The sequence below is a fragment of the Xenopus tropicalis genome, chromosome 7, assembly GCF_000004195.4.
Source record: "Xenopus tropicalis strain Nigerian chromosome 7, UCB_Xtro_10.0, whole genome shotgun sequence".
In the NCBI taxonomy this organism is placed as follows: domain Eukaryota; kingdom Metazoa; phylum Chordata; class Amphibia; order Anura; family Pipidae; genus Xenopus; species Xenopus tropicalis.
The window spans coordinates 79919916-79938638 of NC_030683.2; the positions used below are offsets into that span (position 1 = coordinate 79919916).

Sequence of the window (18723 nt, forward strand, 5' to 3'; positions counted from 1 at the left end):
AGTTCTGGCCCTAAGCTATAGACAGTCAATGTTTATTGGGCTGGCGGGGGGGGGGGGGGGGGGGGGGGGGGCTGTTTGGGCCTCTGCGTACTTTAAATGACAGGGCTTATTTCCAATCCCAGTCCTGGCCTGTTTGTTCTTAACGAATTCTAGAAATTTTCTTACAATGTATTTTATTTTTTAATTAAAATGTTATTATTTGGGCTTACATGTCCTTTATTTTGAATATGTGGCAGATTTCTTTGTGCACTGTTGCAATAAAACTTTAAGCAGAACAATAGTTAGCAAACCGCTGTGTTGCCAGAATACTGCATACTGCCTCAGATGGGATGCAGAGAAATAACGACCCTGTCCTGTAAGGGTTACTCACCACTTCTCTGGCAAAACAATGCAGATATTTACAATGCTGAACAGGAATATGAAAAAAAAAATTATCCCGTTTCCCCATGTGACTAATTAGTTGCAAGTACAGACAACCCCAGCAACTTCACCACCCCCGTGGGCTTCTGGGAGTTGTAGTTCTGCAGTGACATTAGTACTGTGTGCTTGCTTTTCCTGAGCTATAGGAAAATAAAAGCAAGAGCTGGGATCTCCGCTGCTGAAGCATCAATAGAAGTAGTACCAAGGCAGCAGCAGCAGCAGCACATAGAGATAATATGCTCCCTGGGGTGTGCGCGGCCTCAGCCAGTCCCATCTCGGTCCCCTGAGAAGCCACAAGCGCAAGGGGAAGCGATTCTACAATTCGTGTCTGAAGTTGCACCGAGGGGACAAGTTTCAACACAGCAAATATTTCTCCCTATTGTTCGATATTAAAATTCGGGAGGTAGGGCATGCAGCAAATTAACTCTTGCAACGCCTCACACAGCCAAGAAACGTGAGATTTCATTGTACTGCTTGGTGCCAGCTGCTGGGGCATGGGAATAGAACATGTGGGCTGAACAGCCACTGGCCAGTAATGGGACAGAACAGCGCTTTAGACAGCCAAGGAGTTAAAGCGGCGAGAGATCGGCTCCCAAGCCCTGCCCTCCTGCTTTCCATTCCCTGACATCATAGAGAGAGAGAGAGGGGGAGGGAGGGACGGGAGTCTCTGCCAGAAACACAGAGGGACAGGCGGCAGGAGCGAGGGCTGTGACACAGTAGAGTGAGGCAGGGAAAGAGTGGAAAGTGGCCAAGCCACACACACACATCGGATCTACAGAGAGAGACAAACTGCATCGCTCTGTGCAAGGGAGGGAGTGGGACTGTTCCGCAAAGAGAGCGCTGAGCAGCAGCAGCAGGACATTCCTCTAACTCCACTTTGTCACCTAGGCTCAGTCACCGGCAGAGAAAGCAGCACCAAGTTCTCCCCAAATTCCTCTGCTTTTGGCTGAGATTGCACGGGCCAGACTGCCTTCTATCTGGGGAGATCTGACTCCTGAGGAGATTGGAGCTCTGGGGGCTTATATCCTATCATTAAGTACAAACGTGTTGCTCTGCCCATCTTGGAGGGAGTCTGCCGGTCTACCCCGCTCTGACTTGTCCCCCCAGAAAGGACGAGGGGTGGGGAGTCACTGCGGAGTTGCTCTCGGATCCCCTGTGCCAGATCTGTGGATTTGCTGCTTATCCCGTGGATTATGGCTCCCAGGCGGAATGGGGACTGCTGCAGCCGCTGCCTGTGGTGGCCCCTGACTATCAGCGTGTTGGCATCAGTCTTCCAAGGTGAGGAACGATTCACTTACAAGTGGCACAACAGAGCTGTGCTGGGTGCTAGACCCGATGGTATACGGGGGGATCTGCTTGCTATGATAGGCTTAGTGAGTTCAGGGAGTTATTTTTATACGAGGGGGCTGTGTCACCCACTCCATACAGCTGGGGTCGTTTCTATGTGATGCCTTTACTTCCAGCAGGAGAGAATGATAACGGGCTGCCCATGTCTATATGAATAGTTCAGCCCATCCAGCTGTCTCTTCAGGGATGTGATTCATTCAGGGCTGGCCAGACAAGCCAAGTCCTTAGTAGCCACAACAGAAAGATCTGTGTGATGTTCTTAGGTTTATAATGATACACATCCAGCAGCTGAGAGCTAAGGCGACCAGAGCAGGGAAGTATCTAGTGGAGAGGCTGCAACTTTAAATATAGGAGAGGGATATTACTGTATCAAGTAAAGGGATGGGTTTTAGAAATATAGCTTGGCAGTGCAAGAGAGATGAGCCAGCCCCATGGCAGTACTTGTATTCAGGAGACTAATTGTATCAGATATTGCTGTTGTGGAATGAATTCCTCCAGGGATGTGCCATAACACCTGTTGGACACTGAACTCTAGAACTGCTTCATTGTGAGGTGACAAAGAAAATAATATGGGGCGAAGGGTCATTAGTGTAAACTATCTCCCCAAGGAGAGATCTCTAGTTCCCTTTAACCCCAATTAAGCATGTTATATATAAACATATGATCATGAAAATAAACAGTTTTATCTCATGCACTAACAGTATCTGAAACATAAGAATCAACCTTACCTATTGAAAAGTATAATATATGCAAGAAGGGGAGATAGGAGCAGAGGTGTCAGGGCGAATGAAAAACAGAGGAGTAACAAAAGATTTTTCCATGGGGCAATGGAGAGGCACATAATTGTGCTGCTTGGTGGGCTGGAAAATAAATCTGGAGGCAAAATTTAAGCTCTTTGTGAGCTGACCCCAGTGGGGGAAGGGAGGATACAATAGGCACTGCCAGCCAATGTCTACTCCCCACCCTTATAAAACAATTTCACATCAGCATAGACAGAGGAAGTGCTGGCATGGAGTGGATTGATATTGATGAGAGGGCAGAGGGTAGGAAAATGAAATTTCAGTCACAACATTACATATTGCATAGAAATCAGAATGAGGTTAATGCCATTTGGGCCCTGTTCTGCGGCCCCTAGGATGCTTTGATCTGCAACCTTGCAGCAAACTTTAGTTCCATACTCTTTCAAGCGAAGAACAAAGCTATTTGATTAAGGAGACAGATCCCATTATGGAGAAGTGACGAGGCTCACACTGCAGCGACTGAGATGCTGACATGAACTATAAAGGCTATTTATCATTTTAGCTGGGCTCCAGCATATCCCACAGCGCAGTCCAGCTGAGCTCTTCACGAGCTGATATTCGCACTACGCACTGCAATTTGTTAGGGGTTTTGTCATCAGTAGTAGGATAAACATTCTGCTTATAAGTGGGGATAACTACAGATCTGCTTATTAACTGAGGGTGGAATCAGGAGCTTGGACTGTTGTGCTGGTACATAAAATGAGCAGGGTTGGTACTCTATACTCCAGAGATGTCAAGCCTCTGCCTTCCAGATTTCCAGATTTGTTTGAACTGTGACTTCCCAATAGCTAAAAAAGATGATGTCAGTTTTTGTTAAACAACATCTGGAAGGGGCAAATTGTACACATTTGGTATATAAAAGGTTCAAATCAAAATAAAATAAATATTCTAAGCATTTGGAAAAAGTTAGATATTTTAATTTCTGTGTATCAAGAAAATTAATTTTACTTGAGGGGTTTATTTTCCTTGTTACAGTTTAGTGTGAAATAAAGTCATGATAGGCTGATAGACGGGGTTAACATGTATGATCTAAGAGAATAAGCAAATTTAGTTTCTAAAATTAATACAGTTTAGTAAATAAAATACTTTTCTGTTTGGTATGTGCATGGGAAAAGAGCTATATGGCAGTATGATGTGTCAAGCATCAAAAATGATTAGGGTACTTAGATTTTAGGAGCTGGTGAAAATGGGTTAGGCTGGATACTATAAAATGTGTGATGATCTCGGGAAATGGGAATTTAGATGCAATGAACAGATGTGACTGAGGCACTTAGGTAGAGGGGTAGGTAGCGCAAATGAATATTATGACTAAATGTGTATATGAGTACAGATGGGGGGTTTGGGATGCCACACTGCGATGTGAAGAGTGAGTGCAAAAGCGATGGGTTAGTAAAATTATGTATGGAAGACTGAAGGCTATTAGAGACAGAAGGCTTTGGATATTACAATGACATGTGAAGTGCTGGGATAGATGGGCTGGGATGATATGTGGAGATAAAAGGTGCTATTACAGACTGAGCTATCAGCTGCTGTTACAGATTCGTGGTAGGTAGTAGACTAGTTAGGGGTGCCACTTGGGGGGGGAAGTCAGATGAAAGGACAGAGATGCACGAGTGGGATGTAATAAACATTGCTACAGAAAGGTAGTTAAAGGTGGTTGAGGTATGTGTAGGTGGGCTGAGAAACTACGGAAGTACCCTTGCTAGAGAGAATGGGTTGCTGATACTATGATATGTTGTAAGGTAATGCTCAGTAATAGAGCTTATTTTTCACAGACATAATTATAAGGAGATGACTCTAAATTCTAAGTTAGGTTAGATATTGTAAAGGAAGTCTATGGGAAGGTCTGCTTTGTGTTTTACTTAATCCTTATTCAAGGTTCTTTTAGCTCTTTTGACCTTGAGCAAGTCACTTTATCTTGTTGTACCTTGATTGGAACAATTGATTGTAAGCTCTGTATCTGAATAAGACCACATCCATTGCTGTTGTTGAAGCTGTTCTTGGAATTTTGGAATATAAATTATACTCCATTGTATATACATTGTGTTAGAACCACCTGGCCCACCAGTTTACTCCTTGCCCACTGTGTGACACCCTCTAATCATACTCAAGAATTTTTACAGCAGGAATCTGTAACCTGTGGCTCCCAAGCTGCCTGTGAACAAAAAACCCAAGCATTTTGCTGTTAAAGATAGTGCAAGCTGTAGTTCAGCAACAGCTGACCTATGGGCTACAAATCCCTGCCTTAAACTATATACACTATTTTTTATCTTGTCAGTTGCAGAACTCTGCCACCCAAACCCCCATACTAGTCTAGAGCCCTACATGGAAGTTACAGTCCAAGGGCTGTAATGCCTGTGATGCATACAGTACTACTGCTTATAAAATTCCATCTTGCACTAATCTGCCATCATCAGGAGTGTAAGATTATATTATGTCCCCTCACCCCAATGGTTTCTTGACCGCTGTATTGCCACCTTGATATTCCTCTATACATTTGTTGGGGGTGACATAGTATTAGGTGGACAGCAAATATCAGCAAATAAAAGCAAACATTTACTGCAGATTTGATTAATGGCATTTTGCAGTAGTCTTATACCTTTTTTAAAACATGCTATAGGGCTAGCAGTTGATGCATTATCTCATAAATTATGTGGCCAAAAAAAGTTAATAAGAGATAACGTTGAAACAAAAAGGTCAGGCAAAAATACTGTGACAGCATGAAAATGGCAAGTGTAGCACATAGCCATGATAATGGGAGAGTGACCCCTAGGGGACATAACCAGAGTACAGTAAAGATGAAACTCAAATGCTGCCTGATCATGGGTATCCATTAACAGTAGTAGCATTTATCCTAGCTGTATTTTAATAGCTTCTTGCAGCTCATATATTTTTATCCAGTCTTAATAACCATTGCATATTACTAGGGAGTCAACATAATTCAGTTTGTGCAGTAAATTTAAGCACCAGGGCAGCCTCTCTGCAAGCTCCTCAGGGCACATTCTTTTCTGTTCGTCCAGTATATTTCGGATTCCCCGTGCCCAAGTCTCAATATGTTTCTCAGAATAATAAATTACTCTATGTATAGAGCAGAAATATGTATTGTTAATCAAATGGAATCGTAAATTATTGATGTAATTGCTTTCTGTCATAGTGTCACAGTAAAATATGTATAGTTGAGAAGGCTGAGAACAGGATATACAGCTGTCAGGACAAACGTATCCAATCAACCCGGGCTGGTAAACTCCTTCATTTAATTCCCCTGATAAGTCCGACAACACGTCTGTGTTTGTCTCTCTCCCTCTCTCTCCCTGTCTTTCCCCTCCGCAGCAACAAAGGCTTGTTCTCTGCATCTATACTGCAGTTTTTTGCTCCAATCGCACATTGTCTGGGCCTGGGTTTATTAGCCACAGGCACAAAGATGCCCATGTGCCACGTGTGTTTGTTACATTAAAGAAAAAGACAAATCTATGCACCAGGAACAAAGCACAAGTACTTATGGCAGATAGCTAGTAATACACTTTATGGGTCCTGGATTATCCTTAACATATATTTATACATATAATATTAACTTATTCCAATGTGCAAGCACTATAAACACATACATGCACATATAATAAAGAAAAAATAAACTCCAGTACAAACCTAGCCTACAGATATTGCCCAGAAAGAGCATTGGAAACACAAGCTCAATGTTAAACAAGCTAACTCATAAGCAGCAGAGCATTTCTCAAGATGTTTTATATGTATATATAGAGACAGGTGCAGGAAACCAGATTATAGTATACCTTCCATAGCCATGTTGCTGGACTATAAAACATATCATTCTCTAACATGTTATAATGACTGGGCTGTTGTTCAATGAGTATGTGCCTGTATGAGGGACAAAACATACAGTACCTCTGGACATTAAAACCCAGGCTTTCTAAATGGTACCCAAAAACACACCTAAGGAAAATAATGTTAATTAGATAGAACACAGACCATTTTACCATATGAATAGCTAAAGTGACAGAAAACACCCTACATTACAGACACAAGCTGACAAAAATGCCAGGATTAGGCAGATGGGGTCTGGGAGAGGTTAGTGAATCCACATTGGGGATTACACCGTTTGAGGATCATTCCTGCTTTCCAGGAGCTCATCCACAGTAACATGAATGCAGCCAGAGAGTATGTACGTATATCTTCAAGCAGAGAAACAATCTGAGAGGATGTATATATCTTCTGACAGATAGCACTGCTGACAGGTATATTGTGCCAAGTCTCTGAAATCTTTCCTTATTATCAAATATCACACTTACTGAGAGCAAAGTTATAATACACAGATATCCACCAGGATGTGTCAATAGGCCAAAGAATTGGAAATGCATCTGAAATGTGATAGGATTACATTTAGTGAAGAGATGTTCTTTTACATATGACACCACTTATACCCTATGGAAGAAACTGTTTGCATCAGAGTTGTATTTAATATAACTTTTATGATCTAAGGGTCCACCAGCCATGCATATGTTTACCTAGGAAAATAGGTGGATCAGTCCCAATTCCCACTGGAAAAGCAAATAACTGTGGCCTTAAAGAACTGATGCAAATAACTTGTATTGTGTCATTAACATACGAAGATGAAACCAGGGAGCAGTTTAGAGTAATGAGGTGTTTTCTCTTACCAATGTCATAACACAATGGCAATGGCATAAAACATGTCTTGTGCTTTACCTATGCCTCTGTTATCAGACTACTCTGAAAAAAGCCAGGAAACTGCCCTATAGTACCATGTGAATCAGTTAGGAGCAACTTTTGTGATTGCAGTTTTGCTGTTTGCTGAGTGTTCCTACAATCAGGAACATTTAATTGCAGTTTCCATAGTCTGCCCCACTGCATTGTTCTTTTAGGGACAATTGTTATAAGACTTACTGTATGTTGAAATAACAAGTTCTATATGAGCTGAAAGCTATCAAAAAATCTCTACATTTTCAAATCTTGCGTACACCAGTAAGGAGAAGAATAACTAATATACAACATAATTGCAAGACTAATTTACTTAATAATGCTATAGTGTTAAACTATGTAAATAATTATGTAGACAAGGGTAGTCTTTTTCTTTCCTTTAGGCACAGACCAGAAACCCTTCTAACAGTACGACTAAAGATGGAGCTTTTGTAAATTGAATTTTTAGTTTAATTTTTTTTTGTCATGGATTTGATTTTCAAGGGTAATTTGCTGTGCCCTTGCTACCTCAGGCAAATACCATGACACTAATTTAGAGTTGGAAAGGCAACATTATAAACAGATATAGCCTATTAAATATTAATGAAAACTGAACTGGTCTGGTTGAGGTCTCAAATGACCACTAGCAAAGCAATACTGGTTTTGGTAAAGTTTTATATTATCCACAGACAATAACATCAGGGTTCAATTAAAATTTTCAGGATATACAAGTGCATCTATCACAAAAATCTAATTTACTTATTAATGGAATAGTGCTGCTACCAGTAGGCATACCCATCTTCATTTGGAGTCATGAACTTGAATGAAACGTGTACATGTGCATGCATATACATGTGCCTCATTTACAAAAAAGTGGCATATAAAAAGAAATTGCATCCCATAGGAGGGGTAGGAGCTGGGCTTCATATAGGCTTGACATGCCTGACAAGACCCTAGCTTGCACATCATTTAGATCAGTGCTGTCCAACTGGACTGCCACATCCGACCCATGACCCACATCTGTGTGGCCTCCCAACTGTCTGGCTGCTGTGACTTCTTACCTTTGTGTAAGCACTTTGTATGAGTACTGAGATTGACTGCCCCCCTGCATTGTTTATACATGTATTCCCCAGTATTGTTAAATTAAAATGTTTTGTGCATGGGACTCAAGAGCTCACAATTTAGTTTGTAGTTCTACAGAATTAGGAAATGAAAAAACAAAAAAATAAACAGGCAAAGGAATGCAGACTTATAGAACTTGCAGAGCGGTCCTCCTTGACCAAAATCTGGCCAAAAATTGTCGGATCGGATCGCATTTTCTTGTATCCCCTTCATTGCAGTGTAATTATTTGGCATGATATCGTTTTCCCAAGGTGGGCATATTGGGGGAAATATTTCCTAGTTTGGAGAATCTTACCATGTATAGCCAAAATAAGTTGTAGTTATCAAAAGCTGTTCAGCTTTCTGTATAAAAAGGAGTTTAGTTTAATCAATTATCTTTCAACCTCAAAAAATGTAACAGGAAAATAAAATTTCTGCTTTGTTGAGGCTAATCATACATGGAGTGCATTTTATGGCCTTCCAGAGCCAAAGGGCAATGACTGATGCACTATGTTTTCAAGTAGCCCAGTTGACTGGAAATGAAGCCATCACAGGTGCCTGTAGATGAGTTGATGCAGCTTTATAGCAACAGATATGCTAGCATGTTGCCAGGACACACACTGGCTATTCTAGAAGCAGCTACACAGTCACTGGCACTGATCTGGTTCTTTGTTTTTTGAGCCACTTTTAAGAGCATTCCATTTCTGCCTTAGCTAAAGACTTTCTAAATTGTATTCTCCGCCATACTGGGTTTATTTTTATAAATCTCTCTCTTTAAAGGGAAATGCTGGAATGAATATAATCACAGAATAAAAATCTGCCTACATAGCCATCACAACAACATGACTAAATAAGCATCTAACTGATATGTTCATTTTATTATGTGGAACAAATAAAGATTCAGTTGATCTATGACACCATTTTTCATTCTGCAGTTTGTCCTTTATCTTTTGATATTGATGAAATCTGTTGCTTGTGTAAACAAAGAGCTGGAAAATTACAATTGCTGTGATTAGGTCCTGTCTCATTCCATGGTGTCACGGCGCCCAACTCTGATTAAACAGCCCATTGGGGAGGGCTGTGGAATTGTGCCGTCTATAGCTAAATGAATTATGTATTTGCCACAAGAGTTTTCTGCAGCTCTGAGCACTGATTTACCAGACAGGCATAGAATGGCCAAGACTGGTGACAGGTTTCCCTGACTGCTATAAAGACAGCTTTGTTTGGATTGCACAGTGTGGGTCCTTCAAGGTGAAAAGAGACGTGAGGTATAGAGGGCTGCTAGACCTTGTCTCCTACAAGTTTGTGCCAGTTTTTATAAACTTGGACAGGGCATGCTAAGCATTTCTAATTGGACTGTAAAGCATGCGTGCCATAGATAGGCACCCTGTAGCATCATTATATATCTGGGTGTGTGCTGCATCTGCTGTATCTTTATTAGCTGTGGGAAAAGTGGGGACGTGGTGAATATCAAGTTGCTAGGGGAGGAGGGACAGAATGAAAATATCATATTTGAGAGACATCAAGTTGTTGCTTTATTGTTTATTTTAATTCCTCTCAAAGCATATAATAGTTATTAGCTGGTGATGATGCTGAGCAGCATAAAAAGCTATTTTTCTTCATTATAAAATACACAAAATATGCTATACCCAAGGCCTTTCTATTTTCTTCCCCATAGAGTCTTTGTTATTAATTGATTCCTCATGAGGCAACATGATTGCAACCCCATACATTTCATGTATTGTTTTTTTTTTAGAAAAAATAGCCTATTGTGTTTCTAACACTGCAGCGTGGAACAATTTTCAACTGCCTGAGATTTGCTTAAATTGTATCTTTTTAATTGTATTTTTGGGCATTGGAGGGGCAGCATTGTTCCCTTTCCCTGCTTACTGAGTTTGATTCCAACTTGTTCTTCCTGTGTCTGCATGCATTTCTTCCAGGGTGTGTAAATGTGATGTACTGGTATGTAAATATGTTGGTAGTCTAGTACACAGCTGGTCACCTAAAAGATCCTTTAAAAAATGATCACTTTGACCCGTGATCACAAGTGACTAGGGCCTACTGATTTGTCTGTAACATACAGTGTTTAAGCATTTAACCAAAGCCTTTAACTGTAAGAGCTGAGTAAGTCCGGCAGCATGCTTATATATACAGATGATATGCAGGTCATGTTCCAAAGTTCTAGAATCCAACTGAGAAGGAATGCTTCAGCCATGCATAAAGGCTGGCCCTGTTTAATTCCAGCTCATTGATCCCTATTAAACTGGCACCTCTGTGTATGGTAATCAACATCAAGCCAACTCCTTTTTATTCAAGCCAAAAAATAGGAATGAGGACACTGCCAGTTGGTTCTATCATTTTCATCACCAGGTTCTCAAAGAATGCAGTTAAATATAAATCACAATCTCCCAAAAGTATTTATTAAGCACTGTAAAACTTTTGTCATCCATAGTAAATAGCACATGTATGAACCATTACTTTAGTTGCATCACAAGTAGGCTTAGATTAGTTTTCAGCTAGTTAGTCTGTGTCCAGAGGTAAAGTATTAGGTGAATTACAGTGCACAATGTCAGATTCTCTGTTGTAGGGATGCACCAAATCCATTATTCAGTTCGGTATTTGGCCAAAATTCAACCTTTTTCAGGATTCGGCCAAATTGATGTGCCTGGCCAAACCAAATCCATATCATTAAAATCACGTGACTTTTTAGGCCAAATCTTTCAAGAAGGATTTGGGGTTCAGCTGAATCCCAAAATAGTGGATTTAGTGATAAGGGACTACTGGTGCCAGAATCTTCAGGTTTAATAATGAGCCCATTTGCAGCATTTTACTTCATGTAAAAGTTCTGAAACCTCAGGAACTTTTGCAAAATAGATTGGAGTTTATGGGAAAGCAAAATTACATTGCGGTTAAGGCATTTTTTCGCTCTGCAATAGCATATACATTGGCCTTCATTGTTGGGGCTCTTACATACTGGTGTTTTTTTAAATTTTTTTAAAAAAGTACACATAGGTAAATATTAAAAAATGAAGATGCAAAATGTGCATTTTTGTGAGTTCCAAATGCAACCTTTTATTCTAGTCTTTTTTACGCATGTCAAGACCAAAAATTGCAACTCTGGACCCTCTTGACTACAACCAAAAAGCAGAATATAATGGAATTAATTAGCTGATGCGTTTAGGTGCACCTGCTTCAAATTCATAAATATTCCTTGTGTAAGACCTTTCCACTATGCTACAGTAGGTTTCCCATGTTGCCAGTTTCTTCCAAACATGGCGGCAACTTCCCCATCAATACTGTACAAGATATATCTAGATATGCTTTCTCTCAGTTGCTCAGGCCAGAAGTCTCCAAACCTGATCCCACTGGTTGATGTGAAAGGTAAGTAGGGATATTAAAGGAACAGTAACATCAAAATATGAAAGTGTATAAAAGAAATAACAATATGATGCTCTGTTACCCTGCATTGGTATAACTGGTGTGTTTGCCTCAGAAAGACTATTATAGTTTATATAAACAAAGCAACTGTGTAGCCATGGGGGCAGCCATTTGAATGAGAAAAGGCACAGGTTACTTAGCAGATAACAGATAAAATGTCATTGTATTCTACAGAGTTTATCTTTTATCTGCTATGTAACCTGTGCCTTTTTCTCCTTTTTTCCAGCTTCAATGGCTGCCTCCATGGCTACACAGCAGCTTATTTATATAAACTGTAGGAGCGTTCTGTAGCAAATACACCAGTTTTACCAGTGCAGGGCAACAGTACATTACATTTTAATTACTTTAAAACACTTTTATATTTTGATGTTACTGTTCCTTTAATGACATTTGTGTTTTTTTCCAACACAACAGACCACGTATTTTTTTGTTTTTTTTTAACCTGAGTGAGATCATCTTCAGCCATGGATTTGCAAAAAATGTTGGCTCTGGCAAAACCGCAAATTTTACCGCAAAACTGTACCAGACCAGACTGAACCCATCCTTGTAACACTTAATACATTTAAGAAGTGAAATGCAAAGCTGTTTTATGTTATATCACATGAGAATGCTGAAATGGGGGGAGGGGGGAGAACAATCAAAATTGTTAACTAATTTACTAACATAGTTGCTAATTTGCCCCACTGCCACTAAAAAACAATAGGTATTGATTTTTAAGTTATAACTATATATGCTATACCCAAGGCCTTTCTATTTTCTTCCCCATAGAGTCTTTGTTATTAATTGATTCCTCATGAGGCAACATGATTGCAACCCCATACATTTCATGTATTGTTTTTTTTTTTTTTAGAAAAAATAGCCTATTGGCTATTAATAGGCTTTCTGTATGAAACAAGCATTTTGAAATTAAAATATGCCCTATTTATTTGCACAATTTCTTTAACAATATTTCTTCTTAAAATACCTCATGTGTGTTCTTCCTATGATAACGTTATCATACAGCAGGTTTTGTCTATAGGCTCTATACTAGCACAAACAAGTCTGTACATAGTACAGGTATGGGATCTCTTATCTGGAAACCCATTATCCAGAAAGTTCCGAATTACAGAAAGGCCATCTCCCATAGACTCCATTATAAGCAAATAATTCTTTGAAATTATTTCCTTTTTCTCTGTAATTATAAAACAGTACCTTGTACTTGATCCCAACTAAGATATAATTAATCCTTATTGGAGGCTAAACAAGCCTATTGGGTTTATTCTATATTTAAATGATTTTTAGCTGACTTGTGATGGAGATCCAAATTACGTAAAGATCCCTTATACGGAAAACTCTGAGTCCCGAGCATTCTGGATAACAGGTCCCATATCTGTACATAAATATTTGTTCTATTGCTAGGGGGGCTCTAAGAGCTACAGTTTTATTTTGCACATTTTCTTCTTAAAAGTTTCTTTACATTTGGTGTTCAATAAATATAGATAAATGCTATTGGAATTTGCGGCCACACGCAAATGTTAGTTTATGAACATAGCTATTTTTTGGGTGGATGGGGGCTTTTTTTTCACTACAAAACGCCAGGAAATATTTCCAAGCTGTCTTGGGCAGGCATTACCACCCACTGGTTTTCCAACTCAGTTTTTTTATCTGTGCTTTGCTAGAAAAGACACACTTAGGTTAATATATTTACATTTAGTTTAGAAGCAACACATATGCCATCCCACCGGCGATTTACTTTCTTGCCGGTGGGATGGCATGTCAAGGAGATAAGTCATCCACGGTAATAAAGATTTATCGCGGGCGACTAATCTCCACGCATGCCACTGCCCTTAAGCTTCTGGCACACAGGTTTGTATTCATGGTATTTTTAGCCAGCGGAGGGGCACCTGAATCCTCCAGTCATTAGTTTTAATGCAAATTGCCAGTTGGGTGCGTCTCCACTATCTGAGAGGTAACAGTGGGGAATATGCCTGTGTGCCATGGCCCATGAAAAAGTCAGGCTTACAGTCTAGACCAGGTTTATTTTACCCACTGGACTAAGATTGAGTCTGGAAGTCAGCTTTACAATCTGTAACTAGTTTAGAATTATTAATGACTACTTTGTTTTTTGGAGGAAGAATTTTTACTGCATTAATGGGGATCAGGAAAGACCTAAACAGCATTGGGACAAATTATTGGGATCTACTCACAGATCAAGAATCCCTGTCCTAGACACTGCATTCCCTGGCTACTGCTACACGGAGCTGATTCTTGGCTTGCTGATAAAAGCAGACCAAGAATCAGACCCTATTCTAGCCACTGCATTGAGCAAGATGCACACAAAGTAGATTTTGGTGTCAAGATGCATACTCAAGCGTTTCGGTGCAGAAATCCACTTTATGCCTGCACCCGGATCGACACAGTGGCTTAATAGAGAAAGATGATGCCAGCAGGAAACTTCTGCTAACTTTGGAAAAAGAAGTGCGGTGTATGCCTTCCCACCCACAATTCACTTTATTGCTTTGGGAGGGTATTTCTAACAAATGAGATTAGTCGCCTGTGGTAGCTGAGATTTAACTGCAGGTGACTAATCTCCACTCCACTAATGTGCCACTGCCTTAAAGGAAAACTATACCCCCCAAACAATGTAAGTCTCTATAAAAATATATTGCATAAACAAGCTCCTATGTAAAACCCTGCTTCATCTAAATAAACCATTTTTATCCTTTTTTTAGTGCTGTTGGGTACGCCTTTATAGAAAATTTTCACTTTAAGAATTAAGGGCTGCTTCCTGGGATCATAGGATTCAGAGTGCACACTAACAAGCCAAGGCACACATACATGCTAGGCCACATCAGCCAATTAATGGACAGAGTTCTTTGCTTCCACACTTCTTCCTGTTACAGTAGAGCTGCATTATTTCTGGTCATGTGATCTCTGAGAGAGCACACAGCCCATCACTAAATGGTGGATCAAGGGAAAGGATGTAATAGGGCAATATATACTGATATATATATTTCAGTTTGGCAAAATTCTTTAATAGGTCACTTAACATAATATAAACTATCTGTTGGTTAAGTGTTCATTCTGAGGGTATAGTTTTCCTTTAAGTGTTGGCCATCTGGCTGCAACCACATAAATGATCCCAGTATTAGCATTCTAGCTGGAATGCTTGCCACGAATATTATGCCATTAGCCTTTAAAAAAGAAGGGAGCTGAAGCATCTAAAGCGGCACCTTGAATAAGACATATTACATATGCGTTTTTTTCGCGTCAATTTTAACGCAACAAAGCATGTGATAGCGCTTATCACACTTTAGTGAATCAACCTTAAAGTGTTTTAAAGTAATTAAAATATAGTGTACTGTTGCCCTGCACTGGTAAAACTGGTGTGTTTGCTAAAGAAACTCTACTATAGGTAATATAAATTAGCTGCTGTGTTGCAATGGGGACAGTCATACAAGATGGGGAAAAGGAGAAAAGGCACAGGTTACATAGCAGATAACAGATTAGCTCTGTAGAATATAATTGGGCTTTATCTGTTATCTGCTAAGTAACCTGTGCCTTCTCTCCTTTGAATGTCTGCCCCTGTGGCTACTAAGCAGCTTTGTTTATATAAACTACTGTAGTCCTACTGAGGCAAACACACCAGTTGTATCAGTGCATTATATTGTAATTACTTTTATAGACTTCCATATTTTGGTTACTGTTACTGTTCCTTTAAGTATTGTAAGTATACATTGTGCTGTTTCAGAACAATTTCTTGTTCAGATAAGAATCTTGGTTATCTAGAATATCTATAATATTGTTCTTTTAAATAAGGCATCTGTCAGTAACTGGTTTAATTGCTGGTACAATTAGCGAAGCATTCATTAATATACTTGTACCAACATTAATTAAGCTAGGAATATTACCGCTTTTCCCATGGGAAAACTCATTTAAGCTAAGCAGACCTTGTGTTCCTTTTGAAAGTTAGTATGTTTTAACATTGAAACAAACTTTGATCGTGAATAATTAGGTTATATAGGTACACGGAGATGAACAACTAGATACATTATTAATCTGCCAGTGCCCTCAGTCTAATAGATGTGTTTCACCTATGGAATGGTTAATTGGTTCCTGTGGGTCTGTTCACACAAGGATGGAAACTAAATGTTACATGGAGAATACCAATGATTATCTTTTCATAAACTTTATAATTCATTTCTTAATTCAGTTCTAGTCGCTTGTTTGTGTAAATACCACCCAAGAATAAACTGTGAACACACCTGGGCAATCTATAAAAGAACACAATGAGCTAGACTGTGCAACTTGCTACATGCATCAGGGTGATTACTTCTTGAACCATATGTTCCAGAGGCACATTATATTAAAATTAGATTTTATTCAGTAACTTCATTGTATTCATTTGTCCATTCAAGCAGCCAAGATTGTCTTACTATTCTCTTAATAACCCAATTTCTGTGCTTGTTCTTTATGTTATCTAATGCCGATGTCTGACCACATTTTTAGTTAAAACATTTGGTGGAGGGGGGATCCAATGACAATGAGTTGTATAGGTTTTTAGAATAACTGATCTCAAAAAAGCACTTCTGTGCTTTTTTCCCTTTATTTGCGGACAATTGATTGAACTTTTGAACATTTGATGTATGGTGTTTTTTCTACAGCATGACTGCCTTGTTTTCCATAAGACTTTCACCCTTCATTTCCACTAAATAACCAGAGTTCCATTACTGACCCGTGTCAATGTCCTCATGTGAATTTTTCTCTTAACCTTTTGTGATGGAAACATATATTGTTTAAATAAACAAGCCATTAGGCCGTAGGAAATGCAGTGATTTTCAAGCAGAGAACAGATTCAATGGGTGATAACCAGCTAATTTTTGTTCTGTAAATTGGTATTGGATATACAGGAATCTGCTATCCAGAATTTTCGGATAAGAACTTTCCCTAATTTGGATCTCCATACTTTAAGTTTGCTAAAAAAATAAATTAAACATTATAAACCCAGTAGGTTTGTTTTACCTCCAATACAGATTAATTATTCCTTAGTGGGGATCAAACACAAGGTCAAAAGGAAATTTTGAGCTCATAGTCAGTTGAAAGAGATATGCAGCAAGCAATGGGGGTTTCCATGCCTCTGTAGGTTAGTGCCACAAACATAGCCACAAAAGTGTCTATTATATTGATCCCTATCTACCTCTGCTTTATAAAACAAATACTCAGCTTTTTTTCCCTAGTGGAGGTATACTCCTACACTGGCATTCATTATTGCAGTACTGCAACTTATAGCATCTCCCAGTCCAGTGTCGGACTGGCCCATCAGGATACGAGGAAAACTCCTGGTGGGCCCTCCTGCTCCTGAACATTTGGCCTGTTTCATAATCATTCCCTATTTCTGAATGGAAAGAAAAAAGAGAAATAGATGGAAGAATAAATGCTAGCATGTAAATAAAAGAGACTAGGAGAAGAAACAGGTTGGGTGAGTAAAGGAGGAAAAAAAGTTTGGAAAGCAAGGTTTTCTGATGGGCCCCTGGGTTCCCAGTCTGACACTGTCCCAGTCTGTAGCTGGTTAAGTCAAAATCAATGGGAAGTAATATACAAGAGCAGCAGAAATACACTAGTGCTAACCCATTACTTTAATGCTGTGTTGCCATGTTGTTTCAACATGTCAGATATGTTCTGTGGGAGCACACTTTGCACAGGGGCCTTGTAATTAACACAAATCTAACGTACAGACCATTCATTTTATGCTCTGCTGTTGTGTACAGTACATTGCAAACATTAGAGAGAGACCAAATAAAGCACAGCCAGCCTAGTAGCACCAGTGAACCAAATTCATTTAAAATTAAGGCACATAGAATCTAGGTTAGGAATGTAGGTCTAGGATATAGGAGATGGCCAAATCATTGCTGTGCTTAACTGATTCCAAACATTAAAAATCTGACTAAAGATTTGGACAAACAAAGGCATTCTGGTATTCAGTGGAATTTTTGATGGAGGATTCTATATTGTGCCCACTGCTAATAATTGCAGCCACACATCATTTCTGCTATATTATATTGCTGCAGGTAAACATCCCAGATAGTCTTAGTATTTTCAGAGCTTCATTAAATCTTTTAAGTTCTGCAGAGCACACCCCTTACTATATTATGTATTGGTTAGTATTACGTTGTAATCTATATGTTTGATATATATATATACACAACCTTTTAACATACAGCATTGTGGAAAATGTTGGTGTTTTATAAATTCAAAAACAGGAATAATAAGGGTCTGAGAGAAACAAAGCACCAGGCAGTGTAGCCCTTTCTCCAAATAATTTGAGATTCACAAAGTACTTTGGCCCTTGGCTTGACATGCACAAAGCTCTTGGATCTCCAGACCTTACCCAAATGATCTGAGATACACAAATCACTAGGAGCTTTAGCTCTTCTCCGAGTGGTGTGGGATGCACAAAACACTAGAAACTGTAGTTCTTCTCTTAATAGTCTGACATGAACAAAGCTTTAGGAACTATAGGTAGCCATGTCTCCTAATGGAGCTGTACCAAGCAATAGGCACTGTAGTCCTTCTCTGAATTCTGTGAGATGCACAAAACACTGGGTACTGTATGTCTTCTTTGAATTTTGTTAACTGCAAAAAGCAAGACAAACTTTTAGCTATGGGTTATTACACTACTGCAAATTAGCCCAGTATTAGAATCTGCATGTGTAAGAGAGGTTTATGGAGTTAAATAAAGCCAAAGGCATTGCAGTTTGTATAAATGGAAGGTAAGTGCTTGTCCTTTATTTATAACCAGATGAAAATTAGCTTAACTCTCTACCTATTATACCTTCCTTTTAACCCTTATACCAGCTAGATGCATGGCTGTCCTTCCTAAGCCTGAGCAATGCAAAGTTATATAGGTGTGAGGGCATGAATGTGGTTT

The 18723-nt window shown here is 39.4% G+C and overlaps 1 protein-coding gene across 3 annotated transcripts in view; it reads left to right on the top strand.

The window, feature by feature from the left end:
* Window positions 1-599: 599 nt before the first annotated feature.
* Window positions 600-18723, top strand: part of nectin1 (nectin cell adhesion molecule 1) — a 107854-nt gene continuing 89730 nt past the window's right edge. Inside the window, exon 1 of one of the 3 annotated variants that reach the window (XM_018096072.2) lies at window positions 600-1698. In XM_018096072.2, coding sequence (XP_017951561.1) covers window positions 1614-1698 — 85 coding nt within the window. In that variant the 5' untranslated portion in view covers window positions 600-1613. The remainder of the gene's footprint in view (window positions 1699-18723) is intronic. The other 2 variants (XM_018096073.2, XM_002935009.5) reach the window with 2 other exon arrangements.